Below are 22,302 nucleotides of genomic sequence, written 5' to 3'. Positions count from 1 at the left end.
CTTGGGCCTATAAATGGAGTCCGTTGATTGGTTGCCGAAATTCTCCCCACTGTTAACGGTAGCGGAGGGTCAACTTTTATTAGTAGCTGGCCTAAGACGAATTTCGTCCGGACAGGCGGGGTCCGCGCCCACTATTAAAAGTGGATCCCCACCCATCCACGCATCACACGGGACTCAGAGCAGCACAAATGGAGCGCCGCGCAAGCAGTTGGAAATGTGGTGACATACTCCTTACTCAAATGTCATAATAACACAATTACTAAAAAAAAAAATAAATAAAAAAAAACAGATTACAAAAATGATACCTCAAAACTCTATAATTTCACAGTATGCATAGTTTTATATTAATAATAAGACTGGATATGTATGAAAAAAAGAGCTACATAGTTGAAATTGTTTTAGACAGGTATTGATTCAACTTCATTTCGAAGGCTGCAGTTTGCCGCGTTGTTGAAACTGTACAGCGTTATACGAAAAGATTTTTGTATTATTTTGTCCACTCCATTTATATAAATGAGGGCAGGGCAAATAACAAACGCCTCTCTGTAGGCCTACTGCAACATAGAGCAACAGCGCCACAAACTACATCCTCCAAAATGATCATACAGTTGAATCAACACCTCCGTAAAACAATTTCAATAAAAACTTAACATTAAAACCATCAGGAAGGTTGGATTTATTGCAAGACTGTTGTGTTAGACTACATTAGTTTTAACCAGGTGTACCTAATAAACTGCCAAGTGAGTGCAGTTACACAATTCTGTACTAACACCCTTCAACACCAGGTTCACTATCGGTCAGTTGAGGAGGGAATATTAACTGTATTGATCGACAGAGGGCAGAAACGTACCAACATACAATGTTAGCTTACCCTGATACAGCGAAAGGATCGAAGAAGAAATGGAAACGATGCTGCTGCTGCTGCTAACAACTGTCCTTCGATAATACCAACAACCTAACACTGTCATGTTTAACATTGGTTAAGCAGTTCACAGGCAGTGTGAGTGGACCATAAGCAGCTCTCCTGTCAAACCTAAAGGAGGTAGGTGATGTGGACCTGAAAGAACGGAGGATCTATGGGCAGTGGGTGGATGTTTGCCGCCGTCGGCTAACGTTAGGAGTGATGTCTGTGATGACAGAGCAGAACGTTTAACGTTAGCATCGACTTGCGTGTGATGTGGGGAGTAGACTTCTCTATATACTGGAAAGATCAAACACCACTTACACCCAGACGTGTCAGAGCTGGACTGGACTGACCCAGGGGAAGCTTAAGACAGCTTAAAAAAAAACAGACTCAGGTGTGTAAAACCTGTATTCTGCTTGTGAAAGCAAAGCAAAAAAGTCGATTTCACTGCTCTCATCCCACTATGTAGACCACATCGGAACAGGTCTAGCTCAAAATCAGCTACGTAGACTTGTCAAATCTGGACTACTTTAGCTAGGAGAAACTACAGACTGTTTAAGACACAGTTTCAGATTTGTAAAACCCTTATTCTGTTTGTGAAACAAAAAATGTCGATTTCAAAACCAGTGCAGTTGCCATTAATTGCCATCTATTTGTTAGTCATGTCCAGGTTTGACAAGCATAAATGTAACGTTAGCCAAAGATAGAGTTGGTCTGTTGTCTGGACGGAGAAAAAAGTAGTGAAATTTTCATTTGTGCTTTCATAAATAAGATAAAGGTTTCACAGATCTGGAACTGGGTTACAAAAGGCATTGAGGCTTTAAGTAGGATATCTAACACTCTTTCACAACAATAAGTGATGGTATGAATTGGTCATTCAACATTTAACTTAAGTGTCCCTTAACTTTCCCCTTAACTGCCAAATTGTAAGATAACTTCAGCGTTGTGCATTATTGTAGCTATAAGGCAGCTACTATCTGACTAAGGTGCATTGTTGTTCTCCAGATTTCTTAGCACCAATTAACACTCCTCTTCTTTGCATGCATCAAACATTTACTCTTTAACAAACTGATCATTTTCTTTCTTTAATCCAGGTGACGCCAGAGCCATGGCGGCTGCACAGTCGGCTGTAACTTTTGCAGTGTGCATCCTCATGATAACAGAGCTCATACTTGCCAAGAAAGACTACTATGATATACTAGGAGTGCCTAAAGATGCCACCGAGCGACAGATAAAAAAGGCTTTCCACAAGCTTGCAATGAAATATCACCCTGATAAGAACAAGAGTCCGGACGCTGAAGGGAGATTCAGGGAAATTGCTGAAGGTACAGTTGATTCTTTCTTTCTGGGATTGTTTGGGTGTGTAAAGATTCATTGTTTCCTGACACACTGGAATATCATTGTTTTTTCTAATATAACATTTTGTCCAGCATGCAGATTAGAGTATTATTTAGCCTGACTCAGTTTCAAACTAAGAACTCTGGAGCATGTGGCCATAGTTGGATGTTCATGTTTGGGCTTTCACTTGCCATGACCTTAGTTAGGCCTTTGACATTGTAGCCAAACCTTTTTAAAATGCTTATTAGATAAAGTACAAGACGTCTCCAGCCTTGACCGAATCTTGTCTCTCTTTTGTCATGTGCAGCTTATGAAACTTTATCAGACGAAACCAGAAGAAGAGAATATAACCAGTTTGGTGACACCTCTGCACACTTCACTGGGGAGACTCAAGGCAGACATAGACATGGTGCTCACCAACCTTTCAGCTTCAGCTTTGATGACATATTCAAGGACTTTGACATCTCCAGCCAAAACAGGCATGCCCGTCACCGAAGACACTTTGAAGAACACTCCAGGTCACACAAGGAGCCACACAGCAGACACAAGAGACACTTTCAAGGAGGTTTTGGAGCAGGTATCTTTGATGACATGTTTGAAGACATAGAGCGAATGTTTACTTTTGACAGACACACCAAACAGACTGAAAACAGGTTTCATGGTGCGTCAAAACAACACTGTAGAACGGTGACACAACGCAGGGGAAATATGGTAACCACCTACACAGACTGCACTGCACCTTAAGATGCAACGTAAAGCGACTTAAGACTTAAAATTGCCTTAAGGGGATACAATACTGTTGTATTGATTAGGTAACTGAAAGCCACTTGGTTCAAATGCTGTGAAATTTGAACTGTGATTTTGAGAACTGACATTCAGGCAGAGAATGACAAGCACTGACTACACAGTTCACTCAGCTTAGGTCTAAATTCAAATAAGCTATGTTTTATTCAAGCTATTCCCTGTGTTTTCTCATTGACTTGTACAGGATTGTAGTAGTTTTTCGCTTCTTGTTGAAGGAAGCTGGTAGAGTATTTTTTTTCAGTATTTTTTTCAAGCACCTTCTTTTCATAGTTGAATTTGAAACCATTGTTAATTTTACTGATTTAAGAAATAAAACAGACCTGGCACACAAATGCCTGTGCCGGTTCACCACTAATTCACCTACCGCTCTGTTTGTGCGCAGTTTTTAGTTTTTCCTTTGTATAGGTTTTGCTATTGTGAGTCTCAAATCACAGCTAAAGGCAGAGACAATAGCATCCAGTGGAGTTTTGCTTATGGTTGTCAAATGGGGAGCAATGTCAACAAAAACCTGGGACCCTGCACATGTTGAGGTGCTCAATGTAAATTTTTGGGTTTGTACTACATCTTGTTGTAATATGTGTACTCTACAGTGCCAGCCTCACTTTTAAACGCCATATATTTTAATGTTTGTGGTGAAATCTCAAGCATTGTTTATTAAAGAATTGTAAATACCCCTAAATTATAAAATATAATCAGGGAAGAGGTAAGCGTGAATGTAGAAATGTCTATGACTCAGATTTTAATGGAAGTGGCCTAAAAAGACCTGCACTAATTTCAACCAAGTGTGAAGATTATAATGTATTTTGCTAAGACTGTTTCAGAGAGTTTTTGATTCAACTTATATGTAATTTTCGAGGCTGTACTTTGTCGTGTTGGGTTGGATTATACTCTTAAAGTATTGGCTACACCTTTACAATATAACACAGTCCAAAAGAAAAGAACCACAAACACTGCCACCTCAAAAATAAACAGAGTTAAATCATACTTATCTGAAAACTGACGAAGTTTCACACAAATATTGCAGGATTATTACTACTGGATTGCATTATGCTTTGCAGTTGTGTTATTTTGTTAAACCTCATATATTGTCATTATTTTCCAAGGCTATTTTTTTTAATGAGGGTTTTGTTAGAGTTTGATAGAACTGTAGATTGGTCACATATACTGTGACCTCTGTTGAGCTCCGTTATCTTATGCTGTTCTTACAACTTGGATATCAAAATGCCGATTCTTAGAAATTTTCACTGCTAAAAATCACCCTCATAAGACACAAGTTTGTGACAGTGTTGCAGGTATTTACATTAATTTGTGTACCTCAGAGTGTCATAAGTTATCTATATCAAGGCCACCTTTTAGTATAACGAAAAGTCACAGGTTTAAATTCTACCTTTTTAAGCAAACTGCTCTTTACTTTTTAAATGTCGGATATTTAATATGGATTTACAGTTTCATAACATGAAATTTGAACCACAATTCCTGAAATATAGGTATTGCAAAACTTTTGACTGACATGTAATTTAACTGGCAGTGGAACACTTGAACCATAAGCTCCAGTATGTACTAGGGGGTTTTATGACTCCTAATTCTACTAGTCAGCAGATTTTGTATTAAACAAAAATGGTAAGACAACCATTCCTTTGCAGCATGTTGAATACAGCTGCCCATTTTAATTGCAACTGGCATTTTGCAGTGTAAAATATAGCGTTCATATTTTTGGATTAAGATCAAGTGTAAGAACACTGCAGTACAAAGGTGAAGAAATAATTATATATATATATATGTACAAACAAGCATTGGTGTTCTGCAATTGACTAGTTAGTGAAACACTCAGTACATACTGTAGAAGATGAAACTTTTGCAAGCATTCCATGTGTTACCTCATTCCTGTAAACTAGGTACAGTGATGTGCTCCTTTGAACTTGTGTTGTGCAATGTGTATTTCCTATATTGGGACTGTTGTAAAAAAAAAAAAAAAATCCAATAGCACTTTCAATTTTGTATAAATTTCCTGATATGTGTGTTGTTATTAAAGAATGTGTTTGGAGAAAGAAAATGTAGGGAACAAATTTAAATTCTTTCTCTTAGCTTCTTTTTTATGTTATATAAGAGTGAGAATGTTGTGTTCATTAACATTTTTGACAAGAGAATTAGCAAAAATAAATAAAATTTAAACGTATAGAGTCTGTGACTCCAAAGTCTGCCCAATTTCATGTCTAGCAATTTTTTTTAACATTATAGTGTGTTGCTCGTGTTGCTTGAAGCACATCTCTGCTGATGCTAAAGTGACTTGTAAGTGAAAGTCAGAGGCCGGACACAGCAAACCAGTAGCTAGTTTCCCAGAAATTTTAGTTTAAGATACAGAAAAGTCGAATTTATTTTCCAAAAGCAAGGACTCGGCTTAAAAAAGAAGCGAGGTCATACCGGTTTCGCCTTAAATGTATGCATTTCATTCATGGGTTCCACATATAAATATTTTGGTACTCACCATAGTTACTGTTGCATAGAGGAAAAATAGTTATCTTTCTTGTCATTGGTACAACACGTATATGATGTCCCCTGTAGGAAATGTAGTTCAGAAAAAGTCAAAGCCCGAACACTGGATGTTGAGCGGGACTCTACTGAACTCAAACTCCCATGATGCAACTTCGAGCAACCGTTTGCGCAGTTGTTGAAAGATCCAAAGAGACGCCAGTAGCTTTAGCTGAGGGACATTGAATGACTTTGTGCCCGTGCGTGGCCGGGTGAAGAAAGTTGTCATTTTGACGGGTCGGGATCAGTATCGGAGCTAATGGAGGCCCTCATACCTGTCATAAACAAACTGCAAGATGTGTTTAACACGGTCGGCGCAGATGTAATGCAACTGCCGCAGATAGTTGTTGTGGGCACTCAGGTGAGAAACGTCACTTTGCTTAAAGGCTAGCAACTAAGTTAGCCTGCGTCAACTTATTGTTCTGACTACTTCTCATATCCGCAACCACGGATTTTCTTTCAGTTGCGTGCAGGTGCAGTAGACATAAATGTGTATATAGGCTTTACATACATTTTTGCCTTTTTACACTCATCTAAGTTAGCTAGTTAACTAGCAGAAAAGTTAGCATTAGCTGCATGCGATCTCGCATATAAACTCAGTGTTTGGGCTGGCAGTTAGGGAACAGGCAATTATAACCTTCAGATAACTACATTAAATAATCAAATCAAAGCCTGATTTTTTTTTCATTAGATTGAGATTGTTATACATACATAGGGCTGCTACTAAGGATTAGTGCATGAAATGTTTTGCTGTCCAGAAGGTGACTTCTTCAAATATTGTTTTGTCTTGTCTTGTTCGATCAAATGTCCAAAACCCCCCCCAAGCTTTAAAATATTCAGTTTACAGAGATTCATGACAAGGAAAAGCAGCAAATCCTCTCTTTTGAGAGGCTGTAATATACAAATATTTGGAATTTCTTTTCAAATTTATGCTTGAAAAATGACTGAAATGATCGATTGATTATCAAAATAGTTAACGATTATTTTTCTGTCGATCGACCAATCGATTTATCATTTCAGTTCTAAGCATAAACAAATTCCTTTCCCATACCGTCCACACTACCGAGCATCTGAGTTAATGGAAAACATGATTTGCTACTCTAAAGATATCATCCCTTCACGCACACAGTAGAACAACCTAGACTAAGTTGCCAGTTTACTAGGTATATCTAACTACCGCTGCAAAAGTTACTCAATTAATCAACTAGTCGAATGATCGGCGACTATTTTGATGATTGAACAGCTTTTATAGTTATTTTTAACGCAAACATGCCAAATATTTGCTTGTTCCAGCTTCTCAAATTTGTCAGACTTGCTGGTTTTCTTTGTCATACATGTCAGTAAAGTCATTATCTTTCATTTTTGGACTGCTGGTTATAAATAAAAAATTATTGTTTGAATTAATCATCAAATTAACCGATAATGAAACAAATCATTAGTTGCAGCCCTACATCTAACCAAAACCAATGCAGCCAAATCGAACTGACCAGTTTTGTTGATGCTGTTTTAGAGAGGTTTTAATATATTTAGTGATATGTAGTCTATTCACTTTAATATAAATGGGGTGAGCAAATTATTACATATACCTCTCAGTATAAAACAGCACAATTCAACAGCACCACAAACTACTAATGACCATAAACTCGAATCAACACCTCCCTTCTATAGTACAGTTTCACCCATACCACCTAACTAACTTGTGTACACATTTGAGCCTAAGTGGTTTAAAGTGGCAGCTCTTGCCTGACGTGGTCGGCTTATAGGATGTGTCTGTCTCCGACCTTTTGGCGGGCGTCTGAAGGCATGACAGTGAGTTAAAACAACCCAAAGGATGTTTTAATACTTGATTTGTTATGTTTTTCTTTGCCAGGGCCCAACAAAGCTCCAGATCGGCAAAGACCTTTAGTTAAGGACCATTGTAACTGATACTGGGTGCCAAGCATTAATAATTGGTTATTTCTGTCATGTCTATAATTAGGCCCACCAATAGCACTCAAAACAACATTAGATTTATAGCTACAGAGGAAGTAACTGATCACATGCTTCACCCTTGTCTCCTACTGAGGAAAGTAGGAGCACTATGTTTAAGAGTAATCTGCTAGCCAAGTGAGCCAAGTGAGCTAAGTGAGGTATTTCAGCTCACCAGATCTCATTAGGGGTTACTCTACCACACATGTCGATGAACAAGAAACGACCGCCTAGTGGCACCCAGTACTTGTGTGGATGAATACTGTACACAAGTTGAAGCAGCCACAAGGTTTGCGATTAACCGGCAAGTGATGCTCAGCACTGCTAACTTCGCCCCTGATAGTTCTTGGGCCATCCTAAAGTACTACCGTCTTAGCAGGGAGCTAAATTTGGTCTCTGGTTACTCCAGTCAAATGCAGTTAATGTTCCTGAGCTCCTGGAAAAGTTTGTGCGGGGATAACGGGCTGATAGCTTTGAAGTAACACACCAAAAAGTGTCCAGTGCAGTCAGTCTGAGGACTGATTTCTCAGTGAAGTAACTGACACATTATTCTCTACTCTTGGTTTTGTTTATGATGTTGTTGTTATTGTCCACAGAGCAGTGGGAAGAGTTCTGTTTTAGAGAGCCTGGTTGGTAGGGACATCCTGCCACGCGGCACTGGCATCGTCACACGCCGGCCCCTCATCCTACAGCTAGTGCACATCGATACAGACGACTGCAGGAAAACCAGTGAAGAGAATGGTAACATCACTGTGACCTCTGCTTCTTCTGTATTTCTGGTGGTGTTTGGTTTCCATGGAGTTCCTTACATATTAACTTCTCCAACATACTAAATATTGGATAGTCAGTATTTATATAATTTAATTATATATGGAGTATATTGTATATGCATAATTCACAGTCAGATGTTTTCATTTCCTCTCCCATCAGAAAATGTAACATTTAGCAGATTGACGTTAGTGTAAATCCACGATAAATCTAGTCAAGTGAATGCGTGCGGGTGAGGCAGTTAGGAGACTATTCAGGCAAACAGCTGAACAGAATCATGTGAACGCAGCACAATTGGAGTTCTGCACTATGCTTCACCTTCACTGACCAAAAGCATTGTGGTTTCCAAGATTTAAATTGAAGGCACATCTGTAAACGGACACTACCACAGCGCAGAGATACTCTGTTGCAGGTAACAGCCATGTATTCAGTTTTGAGCAAGTCAGATACCACCACAGTCAAGTATTAGCATCAAAATATGCTTAAAGTACCAAAAATAAAAGTAGTCTTCAAGCAGAACGACTCATTTCAGAATATATTTATTATTTATATTATTATATATTATCATTTTATTATTATATTATGACTTCACATTATGCATTTATTTATAGTATATTTATTGGAATCATTGATGCACTAATGCGTAAATGTTGCAGTTGGTGAAGGTGGAGCTAATTTTAACTACTTTACATACTACCAGGTAGCTTAATCTATGATAATAATTTATTTGTTGATAATATATTTTATTAAGTAAAATAAATCTGCAAAGTAACTAGCCACTAAAGCTATCTTATAAATGTAGTGGTGCATAAAGTAGCAAAAAATTGAAGTACTCAAGTAAACTACAAATATCTCAGAATTGTGAATAACAACTGTACTAGAGTAAATGTAATTAGTTACTTTCCACCACTGTTTTCAGTAGTCGTGAGATTTCTCTGCTTTTACAGTGCTATGATAATAAACTATGGAATGTTCATCTTTTATGAAAGGAAAAAGCACTTTAACCCAAAGTGAGCACTGATATCTTCCACTTCTGAGTGTTTATTTTCTGGGCACAGCCTCAGAGTGACTCTGCATTGGCGTGTGGTGTCGTGCAGGAGCTGCAGATAGCCAGGCTAACACCTTTGTTTCCTGTCATCTCTCTTTAACCACAGAATCCAAGAAAAATGGACGCCTTTACAGAGGTCTCCTTTCCTTGTTCTATATCTCATTGTGTTTGTGTATTACATAACATCCCCTCCCTCTTTTGCCCATTCTCCTCCATCCTGCCATGTATTTGTGTAGCTCCTCCAAAGCTGCCAAACCATGAGACTTCACTTTATTCAGGCTCATGCCCTCCCCTCCATTTAGGCTGGTCTCTGTCAGTTAAAGTTAGACAAAGATGCTTAGCATATTTCTGTTGAAAATAATCATTTTGTGCTGAATTTTACAATATTTACAACTTCCTCAAAGAGCACCCTCTAAGTTGACTAACAGACTCCATCCTTGTGAGGTTATTTCCTTGTTTTTTGTCGCAATGTTAATTATTGCAGCTGAAGTAATTACTTTGTTGTTGAAATAATGTTACAGTCTCTAGGTCTCTGCTTCCTAAAATGCACATGCTTTGTTGCTTTAGGGTATAATTTGCTTCCATTACTGTTGTGTGAAAACAACAGTTCCACTGTTTGTTTGTTTTTGTTTGTTTTTTTTATCAAAAACTCTTCAGCTTTGGATCTCTGACTGAAGAGTTTTCCCATCCCATCCTTGCCAACAGAGAAAGTCTCCCTTGAGACATTTAACAGAGCATTAATAAAAATAGTAACACTGATCTCAAGGCCTCATCTGTCACATCAGTAACCAAAACATCTGTCCTCAACTTTGTACCTCTGCAGGCATCGATGGAGAGGAATGGGGCAAATTCCTACACACCAAAAACAAGGTAGGACCAGAAGACAATACTCTCAGCGGAGTCTTCCCCCACTGCTGTACTGTTTATAGAATCATCTGAATATTTGATAACCTGGGTCTGAACACAAAATACTGTTGTTCTGTATCTTCTATTGATTCACTGACTTTTATGGATTAGCTACAGGGTTTTTTTTCAACAGCAACATCTATAATTTGTAGTGAGCTCAGGCAAACATCCTCTCAGCAGACAAAAATATTCATATGGCTGTAGGGTAAATGTCCTCCAAGGCTGAACTGTGTCTCCTGAGTTCCCACAGTTCTCAATGTTTAAACAAAGAAACCCTTATGATGTGCTAATGGCCTTATGACACTAAACAGGACGTCTCAGGAAATGTTAATTGTAAATTATCCCTGTTATGTTCTTTGTTTTTTTGTTTTTTTTTTGTCACTCTTTGTTGTTTTTTTTATTGTTGTTAGTATATAAAAAAGCTGCTGCTTACGTTGCTATTGCCAACATGTTGGAGTCCTTACCCTTAAACTGTCCTTTCAGATCTACACAGACTTTGAGGAGATCAGGCAAGAAATTGAAGCAGAAACGGAAAGAATTTCTGGCAACAACAAGGTATGCTAATTACACAAGGTTTTTCCAGGGAGAAACTGGATGATCTTAAATTTGAAGCATTAATCTTAGATTTGACTCAACCAATAGAAGTCCGTAAAAGTAAATTTCGTATTTTTTTTTTTTTTTTTTTTTTTCCCCCCCTAGGGCATTAGTGATGAACCCATTCACCTGAAAATCTTCTCACCACATGTTGTGAACCTCACATTGGTGGATCTTCCTGGCATTACAAAGGTGAGATAGGTTTCCCTTTCGATTCGCAGTGTTCAAACGTGTTTCACGTATGAACTCAAAGTGATACTGCACATAAAATTCATGCAGGGTATCTGCAGGTCTTGAAATAAATTCAGTTCTCTCAATAAAAGGCTTTAGAAGGTATTAAAAAGCCTCGAATTTCACTTATAATGATCTTGAATATTTTTTCTTGCCCTAGTAACACTAGTTATAACTTTTAGAACCAGGCTTATTATTTTAACAAGCTTATTATGTATTATTATTATTTATTATTACTGCTAGTCACAGAATCTGGGAAGCTTATTGAATCATAATAGGCCAGTGACAGCTGTATATAACAATTGCAGTATATAACATTATATACAGCTTTGGACGCACTGCCAAATACTATATAAATGTCAGTAAATACATGTACTTAATAAATAATTGTACGCCTTATTGTCCCTTTTGGCTTTACGCTATTCTTTACCTGGTTTGACTGATTAAAAACATATTAAAATTCTTACATCTAATTTGGTAAACTCTGCAGAAACTCTGTCATGGTTAGCAGTCAGCGTGTATTTGTTAAAACAGGTGCCCGTGGGAGACCAGCCCCGAGACATCGAGATCCAGATCAGAGAACTAATCCTCAAGTACATTTCGAACCCCAACTCCATCATCCTGGCTGTGACTGCTGCCAACACAGACATGGCAACCTCAGAGGCCCTTAAAGTGGCCCGCGAGGTTGACACTGATGGTAAATGGCCTCATTGTTTTCTCCTTTCATTGCCTTTGACTTTTACTCCTCTTTATTTGAATCTTTATGTTATTATATTTCCTCCAGTCACCTACTCTTTGCCTTCCTTATCACAGCAGTGTTCATGTAGCCAGGTGTGTATGTCTGTTCATCTAGGTAGGAGGACGCTAGCGGTGGTGACCAAGTTAGATCTGATGGATGCCGGTACTGATGCCATGGACATATTGATGGGCAGAGTCATTCCAGTCAAACTGGGCATTATTGGAGTAGTCAACAGGTAATGCTGCGCTAACATTAAACTGAATTGAGACATCTGGGAGTGATGCTCAGTGCCGTTACATTATTGTCGGTGGTAACAAAGGACAAAAAAGGCACTTGTAAGTCTCACACATTTTCATGAGTATTTTTATCTTTTTGTGTTTTTTAGGAGTCAGCTAGATATCAATCAAAAGAAGTTGGTGGGAGATGCTATACGTGATGAATACGCCTTCTTACAAAGGAAGTACCCTTCCCTCGCAAACAGAAATGGAACCAAATATCTGGCCAGAACGTTGAACAGGTATTGATCTTGGATTTATGATTTAATTTGATTTTCAATTAAATATCTTTTTTTTGTCTCATCAACAAATACATTTTCCGAGTTGTTTATTGATCCCAAAACAACCCAAAAACTTAAAACTCAAAACCTGACACAATAGAATATATGACCGTCACCTCTGATTTATCCACATTAACTTGCTGTTGCAGTCTGTAGGAATGGCCTTTTTTAAAATGTTTTCTTTTTCACTGTCCTAGGTTACTGATGCACCACATCAGAGACTGTCTTCCTGAACTGAAGACGAGGATCAACGTGCTGGCAGCCCAGTACCAGTCGTTACTCAACAGCTATGGCGAACCTGTCGATGACAAGAGCGCCACGTTGCTGCAGCTCATCACCAAGTTTGCTGCAGAGTACTGCAACACCATAGAGGGCACGGCCAAGTACATAGAGACAGCTGAACTGTGAGTTACACAACTCTCTGAGCTGCATGTACCTTCATGCACCTCTAAGGGGTGCTAGCATCACCCTCCTGACTGATCAAATGCTGCTTGTACGTTTAATACGGTTTCCCCTCTTTTTTTTCAGATGTGGTGGAGCAAGAATCTGTTATATATTTCATGAGACTTTTGGTCGCACTTTGGAGTCAGTAGACCCTCTGGGTGGTCTGACAACCATCGATGTGCTGACGGCAATCAGAAATGCAACAGTGGGTTTCTGCTGCCTCTGTAACTCCTAATCTGTGTTTTAAGTGGTACATTTTCGAACACTTATAATTTCCTTGTACTTGACAGGGCCCGAGGCCTGCTTTATTCGTGCCTGAGGTTTCGTTTGAGTTGCTGGTGAAGCGCCAGGTCAAGCGTTTGGAGGAGCCCAGTCTTCGCTGCGTGGAGCTGGTTCATGAGGAGATGCAGAGGATCATCCAACATTGCAGCAACTACAGCACGCAGGTCAGAAACAAGCTCACGTGTACACACACACATACACATGCATAGCAATAAAAAGTAAAGCACAGTGGTTTGCTGTAAATACACGAAACTGCAGTGCCTGACTACTGTAATATATGGTGATTGTTTGTCTCTGCAGGAGTTGCTGAGGTTTCCAAAGCTCCACGATGCCATAGTAGAAGTGGTCACGTCATTACTTAGAAAGAGGCTCCCCGTCACCAATGAAATGGTCAGGACCTGCTCCCCGTAAACGCCACTGAGCACTTTTAAAGGAAGTCTTTTCACACCCTGGTCTGATTTAATCGATGCTCTGAATTCCTTTCCAGGTTCATAACCTTGTTGCCATTGAGCTGGCCTATATCAACACGAAGCACCCTGACTTTGCTGATGCCTGCGGTGTCATGAACAATAACATAGAAGTAAGAGATAAGTTTCTCCTCTCAAAGACACAGTTATACTTCTGCGAGCTGACTTCATAAAGTACATGTATTGAATGTATTGCTTTGTATTTCTCAACCAGAATCTCCGTCTGATCATGTTAATTGTGAAGATACGGCCTATCACCTATTGATCCTATCGTACATTTCAGCGGCAGCAAAGCACAAGAGTCAAAAGTTTAAAAAAAAAAAAAATGACTGAAGCAACTGGAAGCATTCTCTCTTCTTTGCTTTAACAGTGGTACATTTATCAAACTCTCATTTTTATAGGAGCAGAGACGCAACAGAATGAGAGACCTGCCCTGTGCTGTCCCCAGAGACAAGGTACAGTCCGTCTCTATGAGAGTCACTGTTCTTCTTTTTTCTTGTAAAGGACTTTAGCAGGTTTTCTCCCACTGTTGCACATATACATTCAGTCTACGCTCTCTGAAGAATAAACCAACGTCAGAATTCCTCTTTATTCAGTTATTGTCTTCACATCATGTAACGTTCCCGCTCACCTCTACTTGTAGTTCCTGTCAGTTTTCTGTCCACCCTATTTTTCTTATGTCTTTCTTTAGTCCCTTAAAGGCCCAGGTGGGCATTATCTCTCCCCCACCGAGCCTCCTGCCCCCGAGGGCGAGGTCGCCAAGGTGTGTCCCGTTCACTCACTGCATGCCATCATTTAACCTCTGCCCACCTTAAGCCGTCCTTGTTTCAGACGTTTCAAATTATATTTGAAAGTCCTGTCTTCCTCTAAACTCCCCCAACCCCTGTTGCAGGGATATTGGGTCTTTAATGTTAACTGGTCTGACCTTTTGTTCTTCACTCTGTATTGTACATTTAACCCCGTTTCTCCTGCACGCTGGTTGTTCTGACACAGGAAACACGACGACTCCAGACTCAATTGCCCTGTAGTGTTTTATTTAAAAATGAGGAAAAGCTTCACTTATTTTGGTAGGGGTGGGTGATAGGGACAAGATCTTCTTTCATGGTACGTGTATTTTTACCAGTACCAATCACATCAGATCAGTGTAGCAAAATATCTTCTGCTTGAAAAATCTCTATTGTCTCATGATATATATCATCATATCACCCAATCCTAAACCTGGGTTATGTAACTTGTGCAGTGTTTCCCACCAATCCCCTTGCTTGTTCAGTTTTAACTGAAGAATTAACAAAAGTCTGAAAGAACTTCTGAGCGAAGTCAGAGGAAGCCTATGGCATGCTACTATTTAAAAGTGTTTTTAAAAATTAACATCCATATACATGTGTCTATGCACTGTGCTTTAATCTTGTTGATTTAACCTCTTTTCCTGACTTCCTGTGTACATGATGTATTTTCAGCCCTGTTAGGTCCCTGAGCAGGATACCTCACAAATCCTCACCCCTTATCTCTCTCTCTCTCCTCCCTGTAGGCAGCGGCCGGCTGCTCTCAGAGCGCCTCTGTCAGCGAGCAGGCAGACGGCGGGACCGGGAACTGGAGGGGCATGTTGAGGAAGGGAGAGGAGGGCACAGCCGGCGACAGGCCCCTCAATCCAACTCCCGCAAGCCCACAGAGGGGTCACGCTGTTAACCTCCTAGATGTGGTGGGTAACAGAGTCACAATGGCAGATGGCTTCAAAACACTGCGCAGTAAAATAATTTCACTAACAAATGGAAGCATGTGCACTTTTTATCTTGTCATTTAGAAATATATAGAACAGATTGAAAGAGATACAGTGAGAGGCTTTCGAAAATCTTATGTAAGAGGTTATTGCTGGAAAGTAATACCAACGGCAAGTGTGAAAACAGCTTTTATCCCAGAACCGAATTTAACAGAATTTTATCCCTGACTCCCTGAAACTAAGAGGACAGGGCCAGAGGTAATGAGAGACAGGGACAGTCCATGAAACCTATACCAATGCCTGTCGCCTTTGTAGGCTACAGCGTTGGTGAGACATTGTACCGACAGTTTCATTCTTGTTTTTACTGTTGTTTATGTATGCATTTCCCCGGTCACATCCAACTTAGTGCATAAACAAGTGGATTTGGTACCTTTTCATTCCCAGCCTGTTCCGGTGTCCAGGAAATTGTCAGTTCGGGAGCAGAGGGACTGTGAGGTTATCGAGAGACTCATCAAGTCATACTTTCTTATTGTACGGAAAAACATCCAAGACAGGTACACATGAAATTGTCCTTGCTCCTCTTTTATTTTCCCACCCAGCCTGCTGATGCTGCCTTTGAAATATCGGCACGATTGGTCCCTTCTTATGTGCTTTACTGTCTCTTCCTCCACTCTTGTTGTCTGGCCTCAGTGTACCGAAGGCTGTGATGCACTTCCTGGTGAACCATGTGAAGGACTGCCTGCAGAGTGAGCTGGTGGGTCAGTTATACAAAACAGTCCTGCTGGACGACCTGCTGACGGAGTCTGAGGACATGGCTCAGAGACGCAACGAGGCTGCTGACATGCTGAAGGTAACGTATTTGTCACGATGGACAGCAAGAACGAGATCCAGGATCAGTCATACACTCGCTGCTCAATAAAACATTTACTTGTCACTTTTGTCATTTTAAAATGTGAAAAAATGGTGGAATTCAATCACTGTTTCAGTCTTGGACCTTCGTCGGCCAGATTTTTAAATCACAAATTTACTTTTTAAAATAAATTTCTTTAAGTGTGTCAAAAAAGTAACTTTAAGTTTATATTAAAGTTTCAAGAAGCTGAGACATAAAGGGATTTTTAAGCTATAAAGGATAGGTTCAAAATATTTCAGCTCTATCTTAAAATAGTAGTAATTGGCCATTTAAAGTGGGTTTGCTTGCTGTAATCATTCCTCCTGTTCATACTGACCATCAGATGATCATTCATTCAATGTATCTGATGGGGGACGAAATGCGCAGTCCTGATCTTTGCAAAAATATATTCAAACGTTGTTCTGAAGCTAATCTGAGGCTTCCGCTGCCAGAGTCAGACAAATCAAGTTCATGTCTTCCAAAGTAACAGTCTTTGTAGTAAATTCCCTGTTTGTGGTTCCCTGTTGAGCTAAGGTAACAAGGCTGTAATTTCAGAAGATATCCACTTGATTTTTGACTAATCTGGACCAAGTCGCATATTAGCTTCAAATAAACTTCTGAATACGTTTTTGCGCAAAAAGAGGACTGTGGATTTTGGCCTCATCACTTATATTGTAAATGCATTAAGAAGGGATCTTTAAATGGCCAGTATGATCAGCAGGAGTGACTACAGCAGGCAAAACCTGTTTCAGTGTTCCCATGTGATCCTGACTGGAGCTGCAACTCAGAAAGAGGAAGATGTCCCAAATATTGTACATTCAGTGTATAAGTACTAAAGTTGAAAGTAGAAACAGTGTACCCCAATGCGTTCCCAAAAACTTTTACAGAATTGTTTAATTTAAACACTTTCCTCCTTTTCTTTCACTCCTGCGTGCAGGCGTTGCAGAAAGCCAGCCAGGTGATAGCAGAGATCAGAGAAACCCACCTGTGGTGAGGGAGGCCTCTCATCAGCAGGCTCTCTTCATCTTACATGGACCCTCATCCCTCATGGACTATCCAACCCCCCAGAACCCCCGAACCCACTACCCCACCCCCTCCCCACCCCGTTGAGTCTCCAGCACTTCAGACTGCAGAGACAAACAACCTGAAAATGCACTGGTGTGGATATGTGTATATCTAAACTTAGTTTTAATGTACAGTGAGGACTTGGATTTAATGAAGGGCAGTACATATCACCGTCGGCATCACACATGCTCCTGTCCTAGATTGTTATATTTTTCTTATGTAATTAAAACAATAAATATAAATGGATAATGTTATGCATCACCACTATGTGGAGCCTTGCTGAGGAATGTCTGCTCTTAATGTAGATTTGAATTAAAGCTAGAAATGACAAACTCACGCTACAACATGTAGATGCTCTCTTTATCATGTCAGCTCTTTACGTGCTGGCAAAATAATGTGCCCACTGCTGATTTTTCCAAAGAAATGCACTTAATTTAGATATTTTTATTGTGAAGGTATCCGACCATTTTTACACATTCTTCTGTTTCCTGTTAAAAACAGTATTGTTTCTAAACTGCAAAATTAGACCTATATCTGTCCCTGTGTTTACATGACTGTATTCAATAAGATCTCTTACATTTTTCTAGGTTTCAGTATCTTCAGTGAGGTGTCGAGTTTTTCGTATAAACGTGTTCTGTTCCTATACTGTATGATGGACAAAATTACACAGAAACAGAAAATCTGCATAGTTTGCAGAGTGGCAGCAGAGTGGTTGTAATGCCTTATTTATTGTTTTGATATGTTGATAATTGACATGTAACCCAACACAACACAACAGAACAATGAATGCACACACAACAGACGCATGGGCCGATCACTGGTGTCTCGTTCTGCCTCTTCCTCGCCCGGCAGCTGCTTTACCTCAGCCGGCCGCTCATCTTGCCCTTGCCACGACCTTTGACGCTGAAAGGGCGCAGGAAAAGCAAAGCAGACAGTGGGTTTAGGCCGAGTGGAGTACATTTAATTGCAGCATTCAACAATTCAACCAACCAATCTGTGACCAAGGTGTATTTTCCCTTATAGAGTACTGATGGTTAAAACCAGAAATCCCAACCAAACTGAATTAAGCATGTTATCAATTAAGATGATGCGGAAATAAAGTCTGTGATATTTAAAGTGCAGATCATCTTAACTACAAAGGCGTCTTCTGACATGATGGTACAGTTTGATTTTCTCTTTCACAGTTATGGTCAAATAGAAATTATAACAATATGTTACAGAATTTGAGCTTCTAGTGAGATAACAAACAAAAAGGTAAGTTTCACCCCTTCATAGAATTGAACGAGTCTCGAAGATGAGTCATCAATGAATTAGCAATTTTACAAGATAAATTTGCCTGCAATGAATAAAATGGAGGTGGAGAATAACATGCTATAGAGAGGGTTGTAGCAAAGAATGTACTCAAATAAAGGATTGTTCTCTGTGAGACAAGTCCAGCATCTAGTCTTAATGGGAAACAGGAGTAAATTCACCAAGGGGGGGGGTTTTGTACTTACTGCTGATGATCCTGGACTCGGCAAAGAAGCTGGTTGATCTGGAAAGACACACAAACCTTGTTAAACATTTTTTAAAAACACGGCTAGGATACCTGAGAGATGTTGTTAACATTATGCTAGAAACTCTTAATAAACGCAATATGTGCCATAACTTCAATTCCTTCTAGTATATTTCTGACTTACATAACATATTTTATATCATATTTTACCTGAGAAACCACAACACAAGGAAGACTGAGGGCCCCAGATAACCGAAAAGAAACTGTTTCTGTTGATCATGGTCTCTAGACTATGCATAAGGTATATCAAAGACCAACTCAAGCTGAGGAAACTTCTGAAATAACTGTGATTTCTTTAAAATAACATTAAAAATGGAATGAATGAAAATAATTTCAACTGTTTGTCTCCAGGTGCCTTTCCAGTGCTGTGTTTCTTTAATTTCCATCACAAATGAGGGAGACCTCCTTGTTTTGTCACTGGGGGCTTCATTGTTGTAGAACTGATTAAAAAGGTGAGTTCCCCGTCTGTGCGTTGAATGACTTACATCGTACTTTTGCCTTTTGAGTTTCTCACTGAGATCAAACTTCTCAGCCTCCAGCTCCATCAGCCACTGCCACAGCTCGCTGGCCTTGTCCCTGAACACAAACCCCCGCCCCCCATCAAAAGTTAAGTTATGAGTGGCCCTGTGCAAAAAACAATGTCATTTACTTTATCAAAGTTTGGGTTTATCTCTGTATTAACGTGAGTGCAGACTGAGACAATGTTCAAATATACACGAAACCCTGCACAGCTCTGTCTCACTTGAGTTTATCCTCGTTCAGATGATCGATAGCCAGAGGCTTCCTGCGGTCAGCCAGGATCTTCTTCTTCTTCTCCCTCTCGGTTTGTTTCTTGCCTCCTCTTCTGCTGTCACTCTGTTTTGGTCAAATTAAAAGAAAAAAGACAGTAAGTCAATTTGAATCCAACAATGGAATAAATACTGTTTTTGAATTCACTGATTGATAAAGTCAGTGGAAGAAACGGGAAATCTTTTTTATTATTATAAAACTGTTGTTGCTATTATACGCCGGTGGTAGAACAAGTATTCAGATTCTGAAGTAAAAGTAATAATACAGCAAATTAAAACTACGCCATTACAAGTAAAAGTCCAGCATAAACGCTATAAGCCATAAGAAGTTGAATGACCTTTTGTCCAGCGCTGTACTGCTGGGTCATGTTTGTGAGAGCCTTCTTCTTCTTGGCGTCCTCATCCAGCTTCTTACGCTGCTCCTCCTGCTCCTTGCGCTCCTTCTCCTCCTGTGTACCAGCACAGGTGCAACAAGTTGAGGAGAAACTGGCGTCGTCATGTTGTCCGGTGCTGTAAACTCAAGCGTGAGGTTATGAGTTAATGTACGCTGAGATCATACCGCAAGTCTGGCCTGCCTCTCCTTCTCTCTCTCCGCCCTGACCCTATGCTGCTCTGCTCTCTCTGCACGACGCTTCTCCTGCAAAAAGAAACACACTTGCAGCACTCATGGGGATTTGGACCAGACACAAAACACCAGGATTCTTCTTCGCACTCACGATTCTGTTCACGAGGGCGACGAGCTCATCTTCCTCTTTTTTCCTCTGGACGAAGTGAGCCTCGATCAGAGACTGCAGCTCAGACAAATCTTTCTCCTGACGCTTCCTGTGGATGTCCTGCCATCAAATCAGGATCAGACACTGTTAGAAAATAGTCTGTTGTTTGCCAAACTGGTGTTTCTGTCAAGAGGGAGGCATTGGACAAGATCAACTCACATCAAAATCCACTTTTTCACCATCAGGGATCTTTGGGGGGGTTATATTTGTCATAAACCTGCAGATGTGAACAGTTTATTATTGTATAATCCACATTAAGTGGTGTTTTAATTGCTTCACTATAGGTGAGCTAAGATACTTACTTAGGCTTGGGCTTTGACTCATCTGGGGACAAGGAAAAGAAAATAGTTGCCATTATGAATAAATTGACAAGTGGGTGGAAAAGTACACCGTATATTTAAGAATCATTAACAAAAAGGAAAAGCATGAAAGGACGGTTTTCTCACCTGTCAACTCCTCATGTGCTGGTGATCAGGAAAATGAATGATTAGTAAAATGTTTGGAAATCAAATGTACTGTACCTAAAAGCATGAGCAGATGCACCTTTCTTACCTTCTTCCTCACTTCAGCAGAATGGCAGTATTGACAAAAGAAAAAAGAAATCATTTGTCAAAAAAAATGACACTTTTATTAACATGCAATTGCTAAATGCGTTTTATTAAAACAATATTAAAATGAATGGAGAAATGCTGCAATTTGTTAAAAAACGTACTGAACTTCCTCCTCCAAGACTTCTTCTGTGTCAGACATTTTGTTATAGATGAGCTCTGCGAAATGGATCCCTATTAGTCTATTTTTAGACAGGCAAACATGTCCGATCATTGAACAACAGCAGCAGAGAATGAGACGACAACAGTTCACAAAGTTAACAGTGAGTGTCAGTATCCCCCCAAATATCTCAGCTCGCCGTGGCAGTAGCAGGAGAAGTAAGTAATGAGTTGTGAGAGAGCAATGTACATTTATAATCTGAAAGGTAACTACTGGTAGTTACTAAAAAATATAATATTCCCTCTGAAATGTAGTGAATCTGAAGTGTAAAGTAGCAGAAAATGGAAATACTCAAGTAAAGAACCTTAAATTTGTACTAATACATTATTCAAGTAAATTTACTCAGTTACTTCACCCTCAAATTATTCGTCCAAAAGTATTTAATCTATTTTTTTGTCAGAGCAGGGTACATGTAGTGTTTATTGTCTTAAAAGTGGGTGACCACAGCTTTCAGATCATTTTGGTGAAATACAAAGTCAAATTTAAAAAGTGAAGCACCATAAAGTAGCACAAAATGGAGATAGTCAAGTAAAGAACAACCTCAAACTTGTATTTAAGTACAGTATTGACTTTATTGTAGGTGACAAATCTAGGAAAATACAAATCTATCCATTAATACCAGTGACACTAGTAAATAACAAGTGATCTCACTCTTTGTGTTAGTAGTTACGGTTGCAATTTAGTTACATTTGCTTCAAACAGCCAAAAACTTTGCTGTAGTGAGAGAAGACTGAAACAGGGATGTGAAGACATTTCTGTTACATGTTGAATGTGGCTCTAAAATATCTGAACTCTTTTATTCGTTTGTCTCCAGCTTAAGAATCAGGACATATTTTTTAGAGAGCAATTCATTTCAAGGTTTATGGCTAAACGAGGCTTTAATTTTAAGTGCTGACATGACAGCGTCCTTACCTGTGACCCAGGCGGCAGGAGCTCAGAGACGAGAGACAGAGTTCAGCTCCTTGAGCTTCACAAACAGGTTGAGCATCGAGGATACATAGTCCAACCCTTCTTACACATGTGACTCTGGCACCCTATGGCCGGTCAGTCTATTGTTAGACAGCTGGAGCAGCTAGAGCTGTGTCTCACACACACACACACACACACACACGGTTTTCAACACTCCATAATTTTTCAAGTTGTAGGGGAAGGACGTGAAGCAGCATCCC

The 22,302-nt window shown here is 39.7% G+C and overlaps 3 protein-coding genes across 8 annotated transcripts; 2 read left to right on the top strand and 1 right to left on the bottom strand.

Moving 5' to 3' along the window:
• The first annotated feature begins 106 nt into the window (after positions 1–106).
• On the top strand, positions 107–5,216 carry dnajb9a (DnaJ heat shock protein family (Hsp40) member B9a). Of its 2 annotated transcripts, none has more exons than XM_040131967.1 (3): positions 107–219; positions 1,999–2,229; positions 2,550–5,216. In XM_040131967.1, the coding sequence occupies exons 1-3, from the start codon at positions 189–191 to the stop codon at positions 2,984–2,986; spliced, it is 699 nt and encodes a 232-aa protein (XP_039987901.1). In that variant the 5' UTR covers positions 107–188; the 3' UTR covers positions 2,987–5,216. The 2 variants fall into 2 exon arrangements, with proteins under 2 accessions (XP_039987901.1, XP_039987902.1); XM_040131968.1 differs by lacking the exon at positions 107–219 and adding an exon at positions 832–1,042.
• Positions 5,217–5,668: 452 nt separating this feature from the next.
• dnm1l (dynamin 1-like) lies at positions 5,669–18,364 on the top strand. Of its 4 annotated transcripts, XM_040133957.1 has the most exons (20): positions 5,669–5,936; positions 8,140–8,284; positions 9,466–9,495; positions 10,183–10,229; positions 10,749–10,820; positions 10,965–11,051; positions 11,625–11,787; positions 11,944–12,064; positions 12,215–12,346; positions 12,583–12,789; positions 12,914–13,034; positions 13,120–13,275; positions 13,412–13,501; positions 13,599–13,691; positions 13,980–14,033; positions 14,270–14,341; positions 15,107–15,277; positions 15,740–15,849; positions 15,986–16,145; positions 17,122–18,364. In XM_040133957.1, exons 1-20 carry the CDS (start codon positions 5,835–5,837, stop codon positions 17,176–17,178), a joined length of 2,190 nt encoding a protein of 729 aa, XP_039989891.1. In that variant the 5' UTR covers positions 5,669–5,834; the 3' UTR covers positions 17,179–18,364. The 4 variants fall into 4 exon arrangements, with proteins under 4 accessions (XP_039989891.1, XP_039989892.1, XP_039989893.1 ...); XM_040133958.1 differs by lacking the exon at positions 9,466–9,495 and having other exon boundaries at positions 5,670–5,936; XM_040133959.1 differs by lacking the exon at positions 14,270–14,341 and having other exon boundaries at positions 5,670–5,936.
• tnnt2d (troponin T2d, cardiac) lies at positions 18,050–22,146 on the bottom strand. Of its 2 annotated transcripts, none has more exons than XM_040133961.1 (13): positions 22,046–22,146; positions 21,078–21,132; positions 20,918–20,928; positions 20,812–20,829; positions 20,668–20,689; positions 20,525–20,582; positions 20,309–20,425; positions 20,152–20,229; positions 19,931–20,041; positions 19,547–19,659; positions 19,290–19,380; positions 18,746–18,783; positions 18,050–18,152 (listed from the first exon to the last, which is right to left on the bottom strand). In XM_040133961.1, the coding sequence occupies exons 2-13, from the start codon at positions 21,113–21,115 to the stop codon at positions 18,107–18,109; spliced, it is 741 nt and encodes a 246-aa protein (XP_039989895.1). In that variant the 5' UTR covers positions 21,116–21,132; positions 22,046–22,146; the 3' UTR covers positions 18,050–18,106. The 2 variants fall into 2 exon arrangements, with proteins under 2 accessions (XP_039989895.1, XP_039989896.1); XM_040133962.1 differs by having other exon boundaries at positions 21,078–21,155; positions 22,046–22,093.
• Positions 22,147–22,302: the final 156 nt, after the last annotated feature.

The sequence above is a fragment of the Xiphias gladius genome, chromosome 8 (genome assembly GCF_016859285.1).
Source record: "Xiphias gladius isolate SHS-SW01 ecotype Sanya breed wild chromosome 8, ASM1685928v1, whole genome shotgun sequence".
Classification (NCBI taxonomy): domain Eukaryota; kingdom Metazoa; phylum Chordata; class Actinopteri; order Istiophoriformes; family Xiphiidae; genus Xiphias; species Xiphias gladius.
The sequence above is the reverse complement of the archived record's forward strand: the minus strand, read 5'-3'. Positions and strand labels throughout refer to the sequence as shown.